The sequence below is a fragment of the Scylla paramamosain genome, chromosome 32, assembly GCF_035594125.1.
Source record: "Scylla paramamosain isolate STU-SP2022 chromosome 32, ASM3559412v1, whole genome shotgun sequence".
Taxonomy (NCBI): domain Eukaryota; kingdom Metazoa; phylum Arthropoda; class Malacostraca; order Decapoda; family Portunidae; genus Scylla; species Scylla paramamosain.
Window position 1 is genome coordinate 13,462,725 of NC_087182.1, and position 20,695 is coordinate 13,483,419.

The window sequence follows — 20,695 nt, forward strand, 5'->3', positions numbered from 1 at the left end:
TGAGTTGCATTCCTGAAGAACTTGTAAAATGAAGTCATTAATCAGGAACTATAGACATTTGATTCCTTTCATTTACTGTATCTTTCAATAATTCTTGAAATAATGTCTTGAGATTTTTGTAGTACATGTTAATTCTGCATTTGTAAGTTAGGACAACGTACAAAACTTTTATTTGTGACTTCAATAATTGATAAATTGAATATTCACAAATCAAAATTAACCTGTACTGTCATATATTTATTTATTTGTTTACTTATAAATTTATTTTGTTTTATGTGTTCTGGTTTGGTATTAAGTTAATTGTGTATTCTGAGAGGCTGAATAATTTGTGTGAAGTGTGTAGCAGATGAGATGTTACATAATTTTGCTGAGGCCTTTCTCATTATATTGAGCTAGAAATAATCATCTTTCCTGGTCCCTCACAGCTTGCACAGCATGTCCCTTGACGCCATGTCCTGCACCCGTTGTGGGGATGGGTTTGAGCCACAGGAGAAGATTGTCAACTCTAATGGGCAGCTGTGGCACACTCAGTGTTTTGTGTGAGTCTCCATCTGAATAGTTTTGAGACAGGAAGTCCCACATTACTGCATTTTCATGGTATCTTGATTACTGTATCACTGAAGAATTTAATTCCACATTATTATTATTATTTTTTTTTTATGTAGTATTTCTAGGAAATTTTGAAAAGAAAATTGTTACTTTTTTTGTGGGAAACTATAAGAATGCTAAATATATCATTTGTGCTCCATTTACATAAGAACATAAGAACATAAGAAATAAGGGAAGCTGCAAGAAGCGACCAGGCTTACATGTGGCAGTCCCTGTATGAAATATACCTACCTATTTCCACCTATCATTCCCATCCATAAACTCGTCTAATCTTCTCTTAAAGCTCCTTAATGTCCTAGCACTAATAACATGATAACTGAGTCTGTTCCACTCATCTACCACTCTATTTGAGAACCAATTTCTTCCTATCTCTTTCCTAAACCTAAATTTTTCAAGCTTGAATCCATTATTTCTTGTTCTATCCTGGTTGCTGATCCTAAGAATTTTGCTTACATCTCCCTTGTTATATAACCCTTATACCACAGAAAGACTTCTATCAGGTCCCCTCTTAACCTACATCTCGCTAAAGAATGTAAATTTAACAGCTTCAATCTCACAATCTCACAGCAATATATGATGAAGGAGGGGTTTGGTTTTGCTTCATGTGCGTTTCTTTGAAAGAGTATTAAATGAGGGATTCATGTACTAAATGCAATTCACAGACTCTATTGTAGTAATTTTGCCACCTGAAGACTCCTGAGAATGGTACCATTGTCATTAGACATGCTCTCATGTTAATTGGCTCACACATTCCTGTCTTGTTTTAAAGCATGTGACTGACTGATTTTGTATTACTACCACATCTCTTATTTACTCATTTATTTTTTCATTAGATGCCATAATATGCAGGTAAAAATGCATAATACATTATCTTACAAATTAATCAAAGTTTTGCTTGGAATATAAAGTCAGTTTTATGTATATTTTAAAATAAGGCAGGGATATGTCAGCTAATTAGTCTGTGATAGCATTGTTTATTGTCAATGATACCATGTTCATGCAGCCATAGTGATAGATTTACTCTAGCAGAGTTCATTACATTGAATATTGCTTAGAACTCCTGTTTGTGAATCATAGCAACTTTTTGCCTCATTTATAATATCATGTTTCTTCATTGTATGTGTATTCTGAAACAAACAAAAATCTCTTCCAGCTGCACTCCATAATATGATATGTTATTTGCTCTAACATGACTCCTTTTACTGTTTGCATGTTCTGTCAGGTGAGCAAAAATCATTACTTTTTCTACATGTCAGATCAATGTTTGTATCATCAGTCATGATAAGTAATCAGCAAGTAGAATATACATCTGCATCATCAAGCCACAATAAGTAATTGGTTGGTGTGTTTGGTTGGTGTTTTCTGCAGGTGTGCCCAGTGCTTCCGGCCATTCCCTGATGACATCTTTTATGAGTTTGAGGGAAGGAAGTATTGTGAGCATGATTTCCAAGTGCTCTTTGCTCCATGCTGCAACAAGTGTAGTGAGTTCAACTGTGTGGTTACCTATTTTATTTATTTGTTCATTTATTTATCCCTTTTTGCTTGGATTGTGGAAGATTAAGTCATTGATACTATGTCTCCCCATCACCCCATCGTTCATAATTTTTTTTCCTATATAATTTTTCCATTCTCCACAAAGATTACTCCATTTTATGAAATTATATTTTTATGCTTGTGTGTGTGTGTGTGTGTGTGTGTGTGTGTGTGTGTGTGTGTGTGTGTGTGTTGTTATTAAATTAAAGTGTGTGTTATTAATTAAGTTACAGAAGAGTAAAGCAACAAATGAATTAAGTACTGGAGAATAAATTTAAACTCTTCTAAAACTTGGAAAGGAAAGGCATAAAAAAGCTAAAAGAAAATATAGGGATCATCTCTTAACTCTACTGGAAGAGAAAGATTCTCTCAACCCTTTCCTTCTCTCTGTCAACTGCCCATCTGTTTCAGGGTATCCTAGCAAACTTGGTATCCCATCTGTGTAATTCTCATGCCATTCTGCAGTTGGATTACTTAATCACCCTTATATTATCTTTACTGCCCATGGCAATCTTTTTCTTTTAGTTAGAACTTGGAATGTCCTCCATACAAACACATTTCAAATATAACACTGCTATCACCTGACAGACGAATTTATCATCGGGCGGGTGATCAAGGCAATGAGCAGCAACTGGCACCCACAATGCTTCACCTGTGAACTGTGTCACAAGGAGCTGGCTGATCTGGGATTCATCCGCAATGCTGGCCGAGCTCTGTGCCACGAGTGCAATGCTCGTGTCAAAGCTGAGTCCCAGGGGAAATACATGTGCCATAAGTGCCAGTGAGTATCTGAACAGAGAGATAGAAAGAGAGAGAGAGAGAGAGAGAGAGAGAGAGAGAGAGAGAGAGAGAGAGAGAGAGAGAGAGAGAGAGAGAGAGAGAGAGAGAGAGAGAGAGAGAGAGAGAGAGAGAGAGAGGGGGGGGGGGAGGGGGGGAAACTTTGAATAAGTGAAAGTACCTACAGCTCATGTTCATCTGTCCAACAGTTCCACAATTGATGGACAGCCTCTGAGGTGGAGGGGCGACACCTTCCACCCTTATCACTTCAACTGTGCTGCCTGTGGGATAGAGTTGACTGCTGATGCCAGAGAGGTCAAGAGCCGTCCAGGATATACTGCCAATGAAATGGTGAGGGATGTGGTTAGGCCAAGTTAGGCAAGGTTTTGGGTAAAGTAGTGTGATTCAGTTTTGTATAGGTAAGGTTGGTTGCTTTAGTTCATGTTAGGTTAGGTCAAGTAGGTTGGGTCAAATTGTGTTTGATATTTTATGCAAGCAAAGTACAGTGGAAGCTCAGTTCTCAAACTTAATTCTTTCCTGAATGTCGTTCAAAATCCTAAATGTTTGGAAATCAAAACTATTTTTCCCATAGAAATCAATGTAAAATGGATTAATCCATTCCCATTCATCAGTTCACCCTGTCTTAGCAGCTTATGACAGATGCTCCCACAGTCAAGGTGGCCACTCCACAACATCTCCATCTCAGAAATTATTTATCCAGAAAGGATGTAATAAATGAACTTAGTGATGCAGAACTTATCAAAAGATACTGTTAAGATTGTGCTGGTTTTCTCTTTGTCACTGATCTAGCAAGGAAAGCCTAACAGAGTGACTCGGAAAAGAGTAACCCACTTACTGCCAAAATGAAGGTGATCATAAGACTTAGACATCTTGCTACTGAGAAGAGCTCCTGGGAAAATGCAGTTGTGCAGTAGTGATGGTGTTGTGAGAGGCATTGAGAGAGCCACAGGTGGCTTGGAATTATTCCTTTGTGCCAAAAATTGTTTGTTTACATTGAAGCCCTTCAATGGGATCACATTTAAATTATTTCAAAGATTGAATTACTGTCTTACTCACTGTCTCTCCTCCAAATATATAAAAATGAAGGAAATATTTATAGAAACTATAAATTAGTAATAAACTGCAACTCTTGCTCTACCTTTTATTAACTGAAATCAAGTAACTTTGAGAATAGAATCATAGTATGACAACAGAAGCAATTATGAGTTAAAAATTTTGTTCAAAAACAGGTTTGTTCGAAAAGGAGATGTTTGGTAACTGAGGTTCCACTGTATGCAGTTTGGTTGTCACAAAATGTAATATAAGTTCAAGAAATGGCTAATTATTAATTGATTAGTCAGATTTTGCTTAATTAAAAGAAGCTAAGGTCATCAGTAATCCTTTGATTGCTAATAAGAATGTGACACCTATTACTTCATTTGAGTAATCATAGACAATTTTACTCAGCAAAAATAAAATTGCAGATATATAAAGGTTTAACCACTTGATCACTGCTTTTACTGTCATTGATGTCTTATGAAGTAACATTCTAAACTTTCACCAGACCATTATAATAAGCTTGAGAAGCCATGGCAACTGAAAGGTTAGCAGAAATAATAAGTTCAGGTTATCCTCCAGGTGATTCCTCTAATTCTCTTTGCTCAGAATGAGTTATATTGCCTGCGATGCCATGATAAGATGGGCATCCCAATCTGTGGTGCATGTCGCCGTCCCATTGAAGAGCGAGTTGTCACTGCCCTTGGGAAACACTGGCATGTGGAGCACTTTGTGTGTGCCAAATGTGAGAAGCCGTTCATGGGGAACCGTCACTATGAACGCAAGGGTCTGGCATACTGCGAGACCCACTACCACGAGCTGTTTGGAAACCTGTGCTTTGTCTGCAATACTGTTATTTATGGTGATGGTAAGTATGTGGGAACCAGAAGGAAGAAGTATGTCTTTGTAAAAGTGTTAACTGTTTACTTCAGGGTGGAGGAGGATGAATGTATGTTTGCCAGTGTGCACTTGTTGTATTTGTGTAGGAGTGGAAGATTTTTTAATACATCTGTGTGAAGATGTATTGTGAAGAGATGGTGATGATTAAATGAAGAGATGGTGATGATTAAACAGTACTGACAGATAATTTGGTCTTTCTAAGAGAATATGAAAGTGTTTTGATCACATGGAGAAAATGGGAAGAAACTGAACAACAAAGGTAGATGAAAATAGAAATGATGCTAAAGATGTGAGTAGGTTATTTGTAAGATGGGAGGACTACAGAAAGAGAGGGATAAGAGATGGAGGGATAAAGAATGCAAGAGTTAAGTGTATGGACAGAATAATGGAAAGTTTTCTTTTGTGGCCACACCCTTTGCTAAGGAAGTTGCAAGGAGCATATGTCAGGTGAGATTAGATTAGATTATCAGCTGTATCTCTGTATTTTTTTCTTTTCCTAGCTACCATGTTTTGTAATGTGTCATAGATCATTTGTTATCTCCTGTAGCTTGATTTTTTTTTTTTTTTGTACTAAATGAGAGGAAATGTCCATCTGTCTGTATGCACAACTTTTGGAACTTCAGTTTTAAAAATCTGCATATCCATCAGTGTGTATCTTGGTAGCAGGGAAGGCAGGAGAGTGTTGGCTTATCTCATATTTGTAGGTAAAAAGTGTGACCTTGTTTTAAGATGTTATAGAGATGTGCTCCTGTTTTCATTAGGCTCTGAGGTGTGACCCTATTCTCCTTATAGTGTGAGATGGAGTGCATTTCTTATGGGGTGAGATGTTGCCCTGTTCTCAGTATGTGTGAAATATGACTGTTATTATGGAATTGAGTTGTGGCGCCATTCTCAATATGGTGTGGTAGTGTTGTGTTGCGGAATGCAGGACATAATCCCATCTGGACATAATCTGACCAACAGAAATGGTTTTGGTCAGTGATTCATAATTAACATTCTATGCTGCTGCTTATAATTAGGAATAAATACTTCTAGGAACATTATGTCAGGGGAAAAGAATGTGGAGGAGGAAATATGGTGCACCCTGCTATAATGAGGTGTGCAACACAGACAAAAAACTGAAAAAATTAAGTTGAAAGTCTTACTTCCCACCCAGCCATGCCTGTACTTACCTCACTCAGCCATGAGCCGAAGGGAGGCAAATGACCATACTTAACGTGTGCCTCAGAACCGTCAAAAGCCCATTGGCTGGGAGGTGATGATTCACCATAATCCTATGTGCTGATTGGTCACGGCACCTCTCTTAGGCACTTATCTTTCTCCAGCACAGAACATGTTACTGTGTTGTCTATGAGTGGAAAAGAAGTTAGTTTCTTTTATTAGAGTGTGACTTAATGAACTTGTACTTTTCAGAATATGTCAGTTACCTCATAAGAGAGATAGAGTTGACTATTTGATGTGTACAACACTTCACTTTCAATCATGGTATCACTTAACTCGTTTCGTCAAAAACACCACAAATATGATCTTCTCTAGGTGTAACCCTAATATTACCGTAGTGTGTAAATATGACTTTTTTCTCCCCTCAGTGGTGACAGCCCTTAACAAAGCGTGGTGTCAGCATCATTTTGCCTGTGCCACTTGTGACATCAAGATGACCCAGAAGACCAAATTCTTTGAGTTTGATCAAAAGCCAGTGAGTAGCAGTTTTTTATCACCTATGTATGCTTTTGTATGCTTAGAAATTTAACACTGAAGTTGATCATCTGTCATAATATTATGAAAATGCCTCCTTTGTGATGACTGTGATGGTGATTCTTATTTTTGTGAATGCATAGTGGTCTTTAATTTAAAGTAAATTGAAATGCTTTGAATCTCCTCCCAAATCATTATGGAGATTTCCAAATTAAACTACCTAACTGACTCCAATGCTGTAGTGTATTATGATAATTCTGTAATTTATTTTACCTCACCAGTGTGTTTTTTTTTTTTTTTTTTTTTTTTTTTTTTTTGTCAGGGTTTTGAAATGGCATAATTTTTGTCTTATGTAGCCAGTATATATGGCATATTTACAAGCTGTAGTTGCCATCTCTAGACTACATTCAAATTCATATTGTTAGCAACATTACAAACATGATTAAGTTCTTGTATGTTGTAATGCCTACATTGTTGTCATGAAATGCCATTACAATACACAGTGATGCCAATGTTGGTGTCATATTTATATTTTGGCCTTGATTTCGTATTCCACCTCAGCTTTATCAGAAGATAGCATGTAGAAGCTTTATGTCGCTACCCTTCATTGTTGGTTCACCTGTCATGTCTATTCATCAGAACATGCTTCATCCCCAAATCCAGAATTACTGACTCATCCTACATTTTTCCTTTCCTCATCTCCTGAGTTCCCTTCTTTTCCTCTTTGCCTTTCTCTTCCACTCCATCCCTTCCTGCAGAGAGAGAGAGAGAGAGAGAGAGAGAGAGAGAGAGAGAGAGAGAGAGAGAGAGAGAGAGAGAGAGAGAGAGAGAGAGAATATGTATGTGCCTGTGTATCTAGACTTACAAACATGTGATCTTCCCTCCACTCCTTTCTGTTTTCCCACCTTCCCATGTCCCCTTCCTTCCCACCTCACTTGTGGTACCCCTTTTCCTCCTTGTTATGTCTTCATTCACTTATTTTGTAGTTTTTATTTATTTCTTATTTTTCATTTTTTATTTTTTTAATATTTTTTTATTTATTTTATTTTATTTATTTTTTTCTTTTTTTATGTGTGTGTGCGTATTTACCTAATTGTAATTTACAGGGCCTGAGCTATGCTTATGTGGTCCCATCTCCATATATACACTTGTCCAGTTTTCTTTGAAGTTGTGCACACTCATTGCCAATACTACATCCTCACTTAGCTTGTTCCATACTTCTACATTTCTCTGTGGGGAAACTATGTTTCTTTATGTTACTCAAGCATCTTCATTTTCTTTGTTTTTGCTGTGTCCTTGTTTGTATTGTATTTCCTACTTCTCTTAGCAACAGTTTCTCATTATCAATTTCTTCCACTCTGTTCCACAATTTATAAATTAGTATTAAGTCTTCCCTTTCTCTTCTTTGTTCCAGTGTTGGCAAATTCATTTTCTTTAACCTGTCTTCATATGTTAATTCTTTGAGTTCTGTAACCATCTTGTCATCCTTTGTATCCTTTCTATTTTTTTACACGTTTCTTCTTATGGGGAGACCACTCTGATTCAGCATATTTCAACTGGTCTAATCATGGTGGTAATTATCTTTATCATATCTTTATCCATGTAGTGGAATGCTGTTCAATATTTCTCACTTTTATATGTATCTGAATATCTTTTCTACTTACTTTTCTGATTGTTAACTATCCTATATTATCACTCCCAGATCTTTCTCGTTGTACTTTTATTATTTCTTCATTTCCCACTTTATATGTCCATTTTGGTCTCACTTTTTTTCCCATTTCCATTATATGACATTTTTTCATGTTAAATTCCATCTCCCATTTCTTACTCCAGTCCCAGATTTTATTAAAATCCTCTTGTAGAATTTCAGTTTTTGTTGTTTCTTATATGTCTTTCTAACTTTGCATGTTTGTCTGCAAACAAGCTCATGTAACTCTTCTCCTTCAAGCATATAATTTATATAGATCAGGAAAAGTACTGTTCCTTGTGATACTCCACTATCTAGATTTCTCCGTTTCGATTTTAAATCTTTTACTACCATTCTCATTTCTATTCCCTTTAAGTAACTTTCCATCCAGTTTTTTTTTATTTTTCTATTTAATTCTCCTGTATTTTGTAGCCCCCATAATAACATGTGGGAAACTTTGTAAAAAGCCTCTTTTTTTTAGATCTAAATATTTTATTTTATTTTATTTTTTTTATGTAGGAAGGACACTGGCCAAGGGCAACAAAAATCCAATAAAAAAATATGCCCACTGAAATGCCAGTCCCATAAAAGGGTCAAAGCAGTGGTCAAAATTGATGAATAAGTGTCTTGAAACCTCCCTCTTGAAGGAATTCAAGTCATAGGAAGGTGGAAATACAGAAGCAGGCAGGGAGTTCCAGAGTTTACCAGAGAAAGGGATGAATGATTGAGAATACTGATTAACTCTTGCGTTAGAGAGGTGGACAGAATAGTGTCACGATCGCCTACTTACCTGCGATCGTACGATCCCGGTTATCTCTCCAAGAAAGTGGACGTTACACTGATCCCGGAAAGTTTTAAAGGTCTGGATTTTTAAAGGCTTCGAGTGCCTACCCGACCTATCCGAAATCGTCAGAATTATCTCTTACTCCACCTTTACCTTGACTCAGCACACCTAGAATTACCTCTAATACCAGATTGTTGTTGGGGGAGTAGAAAACACGATTATTCTATGTTACAAGCACATATATTAATACTAATAATAATTCACAAACAACATGAGGTAGTACACGTTACTACATGACGTTCTCGTCACTTCCCACGTCACCAGAACCCGTTTACACCTCCACCAGTCACAAAAATATTTCCCCTCAACCGCAGGAATTTACCCGGACGCCATTTCCGCGTCCCCAGACAATAATTCCCGTATTTCACCTCCTCAAGCCTCACAAAAGATTACCATTATCACCAAAGATTACCCATAACACCACAATCTCGTCCCCAAAATCACCAATACACCACAACACCAACTTCCAAGGTTAACACCACAACCTCCACTCACAAAATGGCTGCCAGTTTGACCTATGAGCCCTCCCAACAGCGTCACCGGCACAATTCAACAACCAAATTTCAGCGGACAAGAGCTCTTGGTACCACAAAAGACTCACTAACCTGATCCTGGATATCAAGGTTATACCGCTACACCACTAATACCTCCACAAACTCACTCCATCACCAATCCACACCAAGATCCTTCCCTGAGAGATGCCTTCCCTCCACCTTTCCTCACGACCTAAGGCGCTCTGATTTTTCCCCTCCTTGGAATGTGTTGTTGCCCACTCAAGCTCCCCTCGTTTTCAACGTATTTCACCTCAATTATACTCCCTTCCTTATACATATAAAGATATAGAGAACTTAAATTATGAAGAGAATAATACTACATGATATAAAATGGGTAAATAAGCCTTACACTACTTATAACAATAATAAGGATAATGTCCGAATGGCAGGTAACCGGAACACGGGGACACTAAGAAAACGTGATCCCATTCAAGGTAAACTCGGCCAATAACATGACAATAGGAGTGAGAGAAAGAAGAAAGTCTTGTGCAGCGAGGCCGCGGAACGAGGGGAGGCATGCAGTTAGCAAGATCAGAAGAGCAGTTAGCATGAAAATAGCGGTAGAAGACAGCTAGATATGCAACATTGTGGCGGTGAGAGAGAGGCTGAAGACAGTCAGTTAGAGGAGAGGAGTTGATGAGACGAAAAGCTTTTGATTCCACCCTGTCTAGAAGAGCAGTATGAATGGAACTCCCCCAGACATGTCAAGCATACTCCATACATGGACAGATAAGGCCCTTGTACAGAGTTAGCAGCTTGGGGGGGTGAGAAAAACTGGCGGATACGTCTCAGAACGCCTAACTTCATAGAAGCTGTTTTAGCTAGAGATGAGATGTGAAGTTTCCAGTTCAGATTATAAGTAAAGGACAGACCGAGGATGTTCAGTGTAGAAGAGGGGGACAGTTGAGTGTCATTGAAGAAGAGGGGATAGTTGTCTGGAAGGTTGTGTCGAGTTGATAGATGGAGGAATTGAGTTTTTGAGGCATTGAACAATACCAAGTTTGCTCTGCCCCAATCAGAAATTTTAGAAAGATCAGAAGTCAAGCATTCTGTGGCTTCCCTGCGTGATATGTTTACCTCCTGAAGGGTTGGACGTCTATGAAAAGACGTGGAAAAGTGCAGGGTAGTATCATCAGCGTAGGAGTGGATAGGACAAGAAGTTTGGTTTAGAAGGTCATTAATGAATAATAAGAAGAGAGTGGGTGACAGAACAGAACCCTGAGGAACACCACTGTTAATAGACTTAGGAGAAGAACAGTGACCGTCTACCACAGCAACAATAGAATGGTCAGAAAGGAAACTTGAGATGAAGTTACAGAGAGAAGGATAGAAACCTTAGGAGGGTAGTTTGGAAATCAAAGCTTTGTGCCAGACTCTATCAAAAGCTTTTGATATGTCCAAGGCAACAGCAAAAGTTTCACCAAAATCTCTAAAAGAGGATGACCAAGACTCAGTAAGGAAAGCCATAAGATCACCAGTAGAGCGGCCTTGACAGAACCCATACTGGCGATCAGATAGATGGTTGTGAAGTGATAGATGTTTAAGAATCTTCCTGTTGAGGATAGATTAAAAAACTTTAGATAGGCAGGAAATTAAAGCAACAGGACGGTAGTTTGAGGGATTAGAACGGTCACCCTTTTTAGGAACAGGTTGAATGTAGGCAAACTTCCAGCAAGAAGGAAAGGTAGATTTTGACAGACAGAGGTGAAAGAGTTTGACTAGGCAAGGTGCAAGCACAGAGGCACAGTTTTGGAAAACAATAGGAGGGACCCCATCAGGTCCATAAGCCTTCCGAGGGTTTAGGCCAGCGAGGGTATGGAAAACATCATTGCGAAGAATTTTAATACTTGGCATGAAGTAGTCAGAGGGTGGAGGAGAGGTAGGAACAAGCCCAGAATCGTCCAAGGTAGAGTTTTTAGCAAAGGTTTGAGCGAAGAGTTCAGCTTTAGAAATAGATGTGATAGCAGTGGTGCCATCTGGTTGAAATAGAGGAGGGAAAGAAGAAGAAGCAAAGTTATTGGAGATATTTTTGGCTAGATGTCAGAAATCACGAGGGGAGTTAGATCTTGAAAGGTTTTGACATTTTCTGTCAATGAAGGAGTTTTTGGCTAGTTGGAGAACAGACTTGGCATGGTTCTGGGCAGAAATATAAAGTGCATGAGATTCTGGTGATGGAAGGCTTAAGTACCCTTTGTGGGCCACCTCTCTATCATGTATAGCACGAGAATAAGCTGTGTTAAACCAAGGTTTAGAAGGTTTAGGACGAGAAAAAGAGTGAGGAATGTACGCCTCCATGCCAGACACTATCACCTCTGTTATGCGCTCAGCACACAAAGACGAGTCTCTGACACGGAAGCAGTAGTCATTCCAAGGAAAGTCAGCAAAATACCTCCTCAGGTTCCCCCAACTAGCAGAGGCAAAATGCCAGAGGCACCTTTGCTTAGGGGGATCCTGAGGAGGGATTGGAGTGATAGGACAAGATAAAGATGTGAGATATACACAGTCAACCCATCCATCCTTCTCCTGTGTTATGTAGAAGTCACTCTTGAATAAATGCTGATCATATTGGTTACATATGATCGCTTTTATCTAAAGCCATACTATTTTTCTGTTGTTATATCATATTTTTTGTAGAAAGTCTGTTCACTGCTTTTTTGTCACTTTTTCACTGATCTTGCATACTATGCTGGTCATTGATACTGTTCTTTAGTTTAGTGGTTTTTCTTTCTTTCCACTTTTATAAATTGGCACTATGTCTGCTCTCTTCCATTTCTTAGGCACTCTTCCAGTTGATAATGAGCACTGTATTATTTCATATACTGGTTCAATCAATTGTTTCCTGCACTCTTTTAAAATAAAACATGATATTGGTCCTGTTGCTTTTCTCTCTTCCAGTTCCTCCATCATTTTCTAAACTTCTTTAATTACTGTAATTTCCCACATTTGCTTTTCTGTCTTCTCATCTTGTGGTCCTTTAAATTCTGATTTTTCTGTGAAAATTTGTTGAACGTTTTTTGTTTGGCAATTCACTCATGTCTTCATATATTTCCATAAAAATGTCATACTTATCTTGCACGTCATTTGCTCTTTTCAGCTTCTCCCAGTCCATTTCTTCATAAAATTTCTTACAGTCATCTATGTTCACTTTTCCATAGTTTCTCCTATTTTCTTTGTATGATTCATCCTCTTCACTGACCTAATTATCAATCTCATTTTCTATCATTACATTGTCACTTTTCCCATGGGGCACATGTATCTTAATTTGTTAGTTAGTTCCATACCCTTTGTTAGTATTAGGTCTAGTCTTGCTAGTTCATCATCTCCTCTATATCTTGTATTTTCAGTCACCCATTGCATCATTAAGTTTTCCATAGTCAACTTTATAAATCTTTCTCCCTATGCAGTCTTATTTCCTCCTGCCTCAAACACTTCCCAATTTACTTCTTTGTGTGTGTGATTCACCTACGGTTGTCTGCTGGTCACCCAACCAGCTGTTCCCCTACGGAAAGAGCTCAGAGCTCATAGTGACCAATCTTCGAGTAGGACTGAGACCATTGACACACCACACACCGGGACAGCGAGGTCACAACCCCTCAGGTTACATCCCGTACCTACTTGCTGCTAGGTGAACAGGGGCTACACATTAAGAGGCTTACCCATTTGCCTCACCACGCCTGGGATTTGAACCCAGGCCTTCTTGGTTGTGAGCCGAGCGTGCTTACCACTACACTATGCGGTGTGTGTGTGTGTGTGTGTGTGTGTGTGTGTGTGTGTGTGTGTGTGTGTGTGTGTGTGTGTGTGTGTGTGTTGATGGGCATGGCAGTGACCCAGATGCACTACAATACTGAATACACTCCAAAAAAGAAAAGATGTTATTGTTGATTTTATTCTCCATGCATTATGCTAATTTAAAGGAGAGGGATATTTGATGCAACATAATATTAGTGGGAAATATCCTGTTGTGTGAAGAAGTACATCATTTTATTCATTATAATGAGTGTTGCAAGTCTATATGAACAAAACTACATTATGGCATTATATGAGGAGTTAGATAATAGGCAGTCAGAAAGACAGTGTGGAGATACTTATGTGCAAGTGGCTTCCCTGTATTCACTTGGCAGTTTGTGGTTATAGTCTGTGTTGATAAAGTTAATTGATGCTAGTGCAAACTCAGTGATTGGTAGATGCACCAAACAACAAGTTTGCCATCTGAAAGGTTATAATTTGAGCAATATTTAGAAATTACCCGTAAATGTTAACACAGCTAATGTGAACTTACAAGTAAAATAGTGTAAGAAAATTATGGTTATTTTTTGTGCAAGAATAATCTTGCACACATCTGTTTTCATAGATTGTTGTCTATGGAAAAGCGAATACTTAACTATTGTAGTGAGTTTACCTTCTAGCCTAATAATTATGAATAATGATAATGTAGTGCAGGAATGCAAGTTTACTTAATTTATTTTTATCTTCAGTTAAATTCTTATGAATTTTTTTTCTAATAAAGATGATGGTGATGATAGAATCTGTAACAATAAAGACAATGATAGATTTTTTGTAATGCCTAATCCCTTCCTACAGATCTGCAAGAAATGCTATGAGAAGTTCCCTCAGGAGTTGAAAAAGAGACTAAAGAAGCAGCACGACATTCAAGCCCGAGGAGGAAAGCCTCTCCCTTAACTCCTCACCATTACCAACACAATTTGGTGTCTCTACCACCACCACCACCACCACCAATCATCACAGAGGAGTGGTAAACATCTTGTGAGAGACAGGTATGCTCTCTTTCTCATCTAATTTTGTCCATTTTGATGTACATTGTTTAGAGATAAATATTTGAGACAAGTAGTTTCTTGAAGTTTTGTTATTTTCTTGCCTTGCTTTGTTGTCTTAGCAGTATACTGCCAGATTTCTTGAGTGCAAGGCGACTAAGAGAGGAGAGTGGATCATTATGTGAGTAGGAAACGTTCTTTTATTATTTGCTTATTTTTTATAATACATTTATTTATTTATTCATTTATTTATTTTTTGCAAGTAAAATTCTCCTTTAACACTTTAGTTTATCTGTGCATTTTTTTTAGTATCTGACTGATTGAACTGTGAAGTGATATATCTTTCCAATGTTTTTTTTTTTTTTTTTTTTTTTTTTTTCTGCTGTTATACGTAACATATTATTTCCCTTTTATTGCTGAATCAGTCATAGCCTATGAATCTCCTGAATGTAACCATACTTGTTGGAGTTCTTTTATTGTTTTGCATGCATATGTAATTATGTTACATGACTATCCACAGAAAGGATTGCTCTACAAAATGGTATTAAAATATGAAAACTTTTTTTTTCATGGTAGAAAAGTTCAGTCATATATGAAATACACATCATTGAGGTAACCCTGATGTGCTTGGCCATGTAATGTTGGTATGTTTTTATTCATAACCATTGTGAAAGACAGCATATGGAAATAGAGACCACCACTAAATTTAGATGAATATGAAGACTGCTTGGTCTTTGTTATAGATCTCTGTAGTTGCAGGATAGTTGAGACTGATCATAATTCATGTGGGTTTTCATGATCGTGGTTTGATTGGTAATGTGCCTGAGTCATGATAGTGTGAAATTCCTGTCAGGGGTTTGATGCCCCAGCATCATGGAGTTTGGACAATTTAAAAAAAAAATTTTATTTAGGGTTTCAGAACACAGTGCATCACATCCAGTTTCTTAATTTAAGGTAGTAATGTAATACATAATGTTAATTTTTCGAATTCATTGTGTACATAATGTATTTATGTATATATACATGTGTGCACACTTATTACATGTGGGAATGCACATCCTGCCCTGTATCACAGATCCTCACTCACTGTGTTGCAACTCTTTGTTGGTTCAATAGGGATGTTCATCTTGGATCACGATGACACAGGGATTAAACCAATAATAAAACACTGACTTGCATTACCATGAGCAAGCAAGTCTTATTATTGGGTGTAAATTAAAGAAAGGGCAAAGAGTGATTGACAATCAAATCTGGAGAAATTTGTAAAAGATGTTGCCTTCCTTAGTTATTAAATAATCAGTGGTGTTTTAATAATTATAAGATCTAGTGACAGAAAGGTTATTTATTTCTTCTAAGGCAGATATGATGGCTAGGGGAGTGTGATAAGTTTGGCTGTACCTCATCCACTCATTGGTAACTGTTTAAACATATTGATGGGTTGCAAAAAAAAGAACACTTGACCAAGTGAGCAATGGATCAGAAATAATTTAGAAGCTATCTTTGAAAGTATACAATAATTGTAACTTTTATTCCCAGTTTTGTATCAGAAACTAAAAGTACTTATAAATCAGATCATGGGTTTGCATAACTGATTGGCAAAAACTTACAAATAATGATGATATTAATTTTCATCGAGACAGTATGACAGGGAAAAATTACTGACGGACTGTCCAAATGACAAAATATATGTAATGCCTTGAAATCTTGAATATGTTCATAGTACTGTATAAGCCAAGTTATATGGCAGTTGAGCTTCTGAAACATTGATCCTTGGTGGATGTTTGGATGAAAGGTACAAAGAAATTACACTGCATTTGAACTTTTAATATATTTTTTATCCACCATAATAAAAATTGTTGTATGCTTTCTAATACTTATCAAATTCCCATATCTTGAAATCCTTGAATAGAAGTTTGGCTGCATCTTTCAGGGAATAAGAACCCTGTACACTACCATTCTCTTCCAGATTTCAGAGTTATTTATGTCAAATTGTGCATTCTAAACCTTTAATAATAATGATAAAGTAACTTGTCCTTAAAATTTACTATAGGCTTAACTTGCTCTCCAGCACCAACACTTTGTTGTAAGATATCAGGTTTATCCATAACCTAATGAAATGCATTTATCTGTGTTAGACAATGCTATCTACTGCCAAGCACATGTTTTCAGTGCCAAAAAAAACTTTATCTTGTTTCTATGGATGTTGTCTTCCTAGTATTTATGTACTTATATTGGTTCTTGCCACTGTATTAGTAATAGGTCCAGAGCTTCTTGACATACTGATAGCTTTACCTAGGCTGAGAAAATTGTAATCATGATTCTGAAGTGTCCTTAGCCAGAACCTCTTTTAATAATAACGATAGTTTTCATTCTGAGATCCACCAGCCCGGATTTCTTTTGGTGCCAAATGCAGGGCTTGCAAGCCCAGTTGTCTGGTTGTAGTCATGGGCTGTGAGGATGCTGCTTTCTGTTAATTTTCCCAGCCTGGCATTATCTTTAAACATATGAGGCTTGCTGTTGCCAGTGTAAATGAGATATGACTATGCCTCTCTCTCTCTCTCTCTCTCTCTCTCTCTCTCTCTCTCTCTCTCTCTCTCTCTCTCTCTCTCTCTCTCTCTCTCTCTCTCTCTCTCTCTCTCTCTCTCATGGTCACCAACTATGTACAAGTATGTATGTACTAATTTCAGTTTTAATATATGTATTCTTTATCTTGATTATATGTTGGTCCTAAATACTAATAGGTTTCTTGCATTTTTTGGTATCTGAACATAATTTAGTATTAAACAAAGAAATTTCAGATATTGTACTTTACCACAGTTTATAATATTAATGTGAATCATAATATATTAAAATACCTTGGAGTTCAGGTACCAAAAACATGAGGATTTTGCAAAAACAATTTCCTTCCTGTATCCACCAAAAATGTATCATGAATTACGAAATGTGGATTTGAAGGTACAGCTGGAGACATGTCCCTAGGAGTTGTGCCTGTAGTCCTGCTGTGTTGCTGAATACTTGGGTGCTAATCCTGTGCTGAGTAGATGCTAACCTCACCTTTGAAAGCTTGAGTACTTTTGTCATGTTTATTATTCTTAAGACCACTTATATGTTGTCTTTAAGTGCAAATTTATAATTCAATTTTATCTATATGTTCTCACAAGATGTCCTTTTGTCTTAATGTGTATCTTTTGTGTAGAGATGTTTGTGAATGTTGGAAACCTATTATGGAGAAACACAGTACAAGGATTAATATGACCTTGCTCTCTGCTCACCTTGCTTTGTGATCCTTTGGGCCAGTTCCACAGTCACCCTTTTTCATTTGCTAATTTGTTAGCTAACCAACAAAACCACTTCAGCCCCAGTCAGGTTCCACTGTCAACTTCAGCCACTGCTTTTATTTGGGAGCATAAAAAAAATAAAAAAAAATTGAAACTGGTAAGATAGTAGGGCCAGTTCTGACCAGTGCTCTCCCATGTTGGTAAGTTCCCAAACAAATAGGAGGAGCATATTTTTTTGGGTAGCTTAGCAAGAGACTGTGCAACTGGTCCTTTGTGTAGCCTTGTATTCACAGATCAGTGTCCTCCATTTGATATGATCACTTCACACAAACTGACAGCTCTCCCTTGAACACTCTCTTGAGCCACAGTCATTACCTGTGGATTAAGATCTTCATGTTTTCAGTTGTTTAGCATCAGATGTTTGGCACCTATTTCTCTTACATCACAGTGTAAAGAGCATTTCAATTTCTTATTAGCATTCCTCCACTATTATGACTAAAGAGGGACCTGATAAATGTATGATCAGGGATGCACCAGAGGATCACTTATTTTTTCTACACTCCATCATCTGAGAAAAAGTCTTATGGAGAGATAGTAAAGGACTCAGTGGCCCTTGTTATCACTTGACACAATTCTGTTTCTATCACACTAGGCAATATCTGTTTGGTTTGTGATGGATGCAAGATGAAACAAGTACAGGATATGATGTCTGTTTATCTACATATGCTTAATAATTTTGTTGATCTCCAGACCTTTTCCTCCATTAACATGACTTAGATTTTGATTCTGTAGTTGTTTGTTGCATTTCAATTTACTTTGTGTTCAGCCTCTTAATATAAGAGTGAAATGATTTTAATCTCATTGCATTTTGTGCTTGATGGCTGGATGCAGGAGTTCAGTCAGAGTTCTGTTGTTTTGTGATGAATCAGCAGATGCAATAGCTGTAATTTTAATTTTCCATTTTATTGTTTTGTGTTCAATTGCCTAATGTGTGAGTTAGTCATTTTAATCTTTCAGCCTTGTAATCAAACTTTGGTATAGACAAAGGTAATCTCACTCTCTTTGGCCCTCCCATAACATTTGGAGGGAGACATTGGGCTCTTTTGATATGATTACTTTGTACTAACCAACAATCCTCCCTGAGCATTATTTTCTCTTTGTCACAATATCATTCCCTGTGCATTACCATCCCCCTGTTCTAATTTCACTGTGTCATTTGACCTTAGCTGTCTGACACATCTCTCATTACTTTAATGAACTTAAGCTACCTTGAAATTTGAGTGGATATCTCAGTTGTTTTAATGGATTACAAGAGGCTGGCATGTCTTCTATTTTTGTTCGTAAGTCAGATTACCACCAAATACACTAAAAGATGAATACTAGGCTAATGTCTTGTTTTGTGCACCTAACTATGCTAATCTAGTCCCATCCTGATTATGTTGTGAATCACTGTTAAATATTTTAATGTAAAGTATTAATTTTTGGTTGCTAGAGGTGTTATTGCAATAACTTTTTTTCATATTTGTTAGTAATTTTATGAAAAATTTATTACATGTATATTATCACCATCATTATTATTGTTGTTGTTATTATTATTATTATTATTATTATTATTATTATTATTATTATTATATTATTATTATTATTATTATTATTATTATTATTATTATTATTATTATTATTATTATTTTAATTTTAATAATTATTTTTTATTTCAATTACTTTTAAAGATGTTTGCAGTGAGGCCAAATGTTAAGTTTATTGAGCATCAGGCTTTTGTCACATGCTTTTAGAAATTTATGGAATAACATAAAACATCAACAGGAATGCTTGCAAAACTCTCTCTCACATGAAGAATGGGTAAAGGGAAAAGTATAAAAATTTTGGTGATGTATCATCATAACTGGAATTACTTAACTTTTATACCCAGGAAGTCAGTTTGAGTGTGGCAGTCATTGTTGATTGGTGTGTATTAATAGTGCCTTAGTGTAATGCCTTAGTCATATCACATATGCATAAAATGTCACAAATCAGATAACTATAATATTTTTTGCAGATATCTTATAATAATACTTCTCATAATAATATGAATACATGTTATTACTGATATATATTTTCTTTTCAGTGCTTCATTTAAAAGTAATGATATTTCACTGGCTCTTCATTATAATAAATATTACATAACAATACATACTTGTTATTCAACATGGACATTCACTTTTCTTCTGAGATTCTACTAAATGAATGTTTGGATCATCCTCCTGCTTCATTTTGTTATTTTTATGATATCTGACTTGCACTCTCCACAACTTCCTCAGCATTTTCAAGATGAAAAATCCATGAGGACATAATGTTCAAGATGAAAATGGTAAACATTGTGTGGAAAAATACAAGTTAGAAAATAATGAGACTGCTAAGACAAGAGGATAAAATATACAAATGAAAGAACACGTGTGTGAAAATATTGTAGAGAAATGTAAGAATTTTTTTTCTATTATGTAAATTTTGAAAAGTCCATTTGCTATTTCATAATTTCAAAAATTCTTGATAATAATATATCACTCCACTTCTATAACTGATGTGATTATCTGAAAATTCCCAAATAGGAATTATTGAAATAATCTTTACTTTTCTATAAGAATATATATATATATATATATATATATATATATATATATATATATATATATATATATATATATATATATATATATATATATATATATATACTCTTTAATTTAAGTTCATATTTTCCTGTGAGGTAAACATTATTTATTATTATTGGTGTACAGATATTTTAGCATAATCTGGTTACATATATTGGAAAAATGTTTTATATCAATTTTTAACCTTTTGACTGCTATTTGGTACATCTTTCCTTAGAAATTTCAAAATCTATTTTTTCCAATCCCCTTCTTTCTTGTAGATGCTTATAAAGATTTCATGCTTTCTGAAGCTGCTAATTATTTCATACCACAGCAGAAGGGTTA

The 20,695-nt window shown here is 36.4% G+C and overlaps 1 protein-coding gene across 2 annotated transcripts in view; it reads left to right on the forward strand.

The window, feature by feature from the left end:
- LOC135089221 (LIM and senescent cell antigen-like-containing domain protein 1) overlaps positions 1 to 19,892 on the forward strand; it is a 30,964-nt gene extending 11,072 nt beyond the window's left edge. For both annotated transcript variants that reach the window (XM_063984595.1, XM_063984593.1), the window contains 7 exons: positions 426 to 539; positions 1,978 to 2,090; positions 2,731 to 2,923; positions 3,129 to 3,270; positions 4,585 to 4,843; positions 6,465 to 6,571; positions 14,237 to 19,892. In XM_063984595.1, the coding sequence (XP_063840665.1) occupies positions 426 to 539; positions 1,978 to 2,090; positions 2,731 to 2,923; positions 3,129 to 3,270; positions 4,585 to 4,843; positions 6,465 to 6,571; positions 14,237 to 14,335 (1,027 nt within the window). In that variant the 3' untranslated portion in view covers positions 14,336 to 19,892. The remainder of the gene's footprint in view (positions 1 to 425; positions 540 to 1,977; positions 2,091 to 2,730; positions 2,924 to 3,128; positions 3,271 to 4,584; positions 4,844 to 6,464; positions 6,572 to 14,236) is intronic.
- The last annotated feature ends 803 nt before the right edge of the window (positions 19,893 to 20,695 follow it).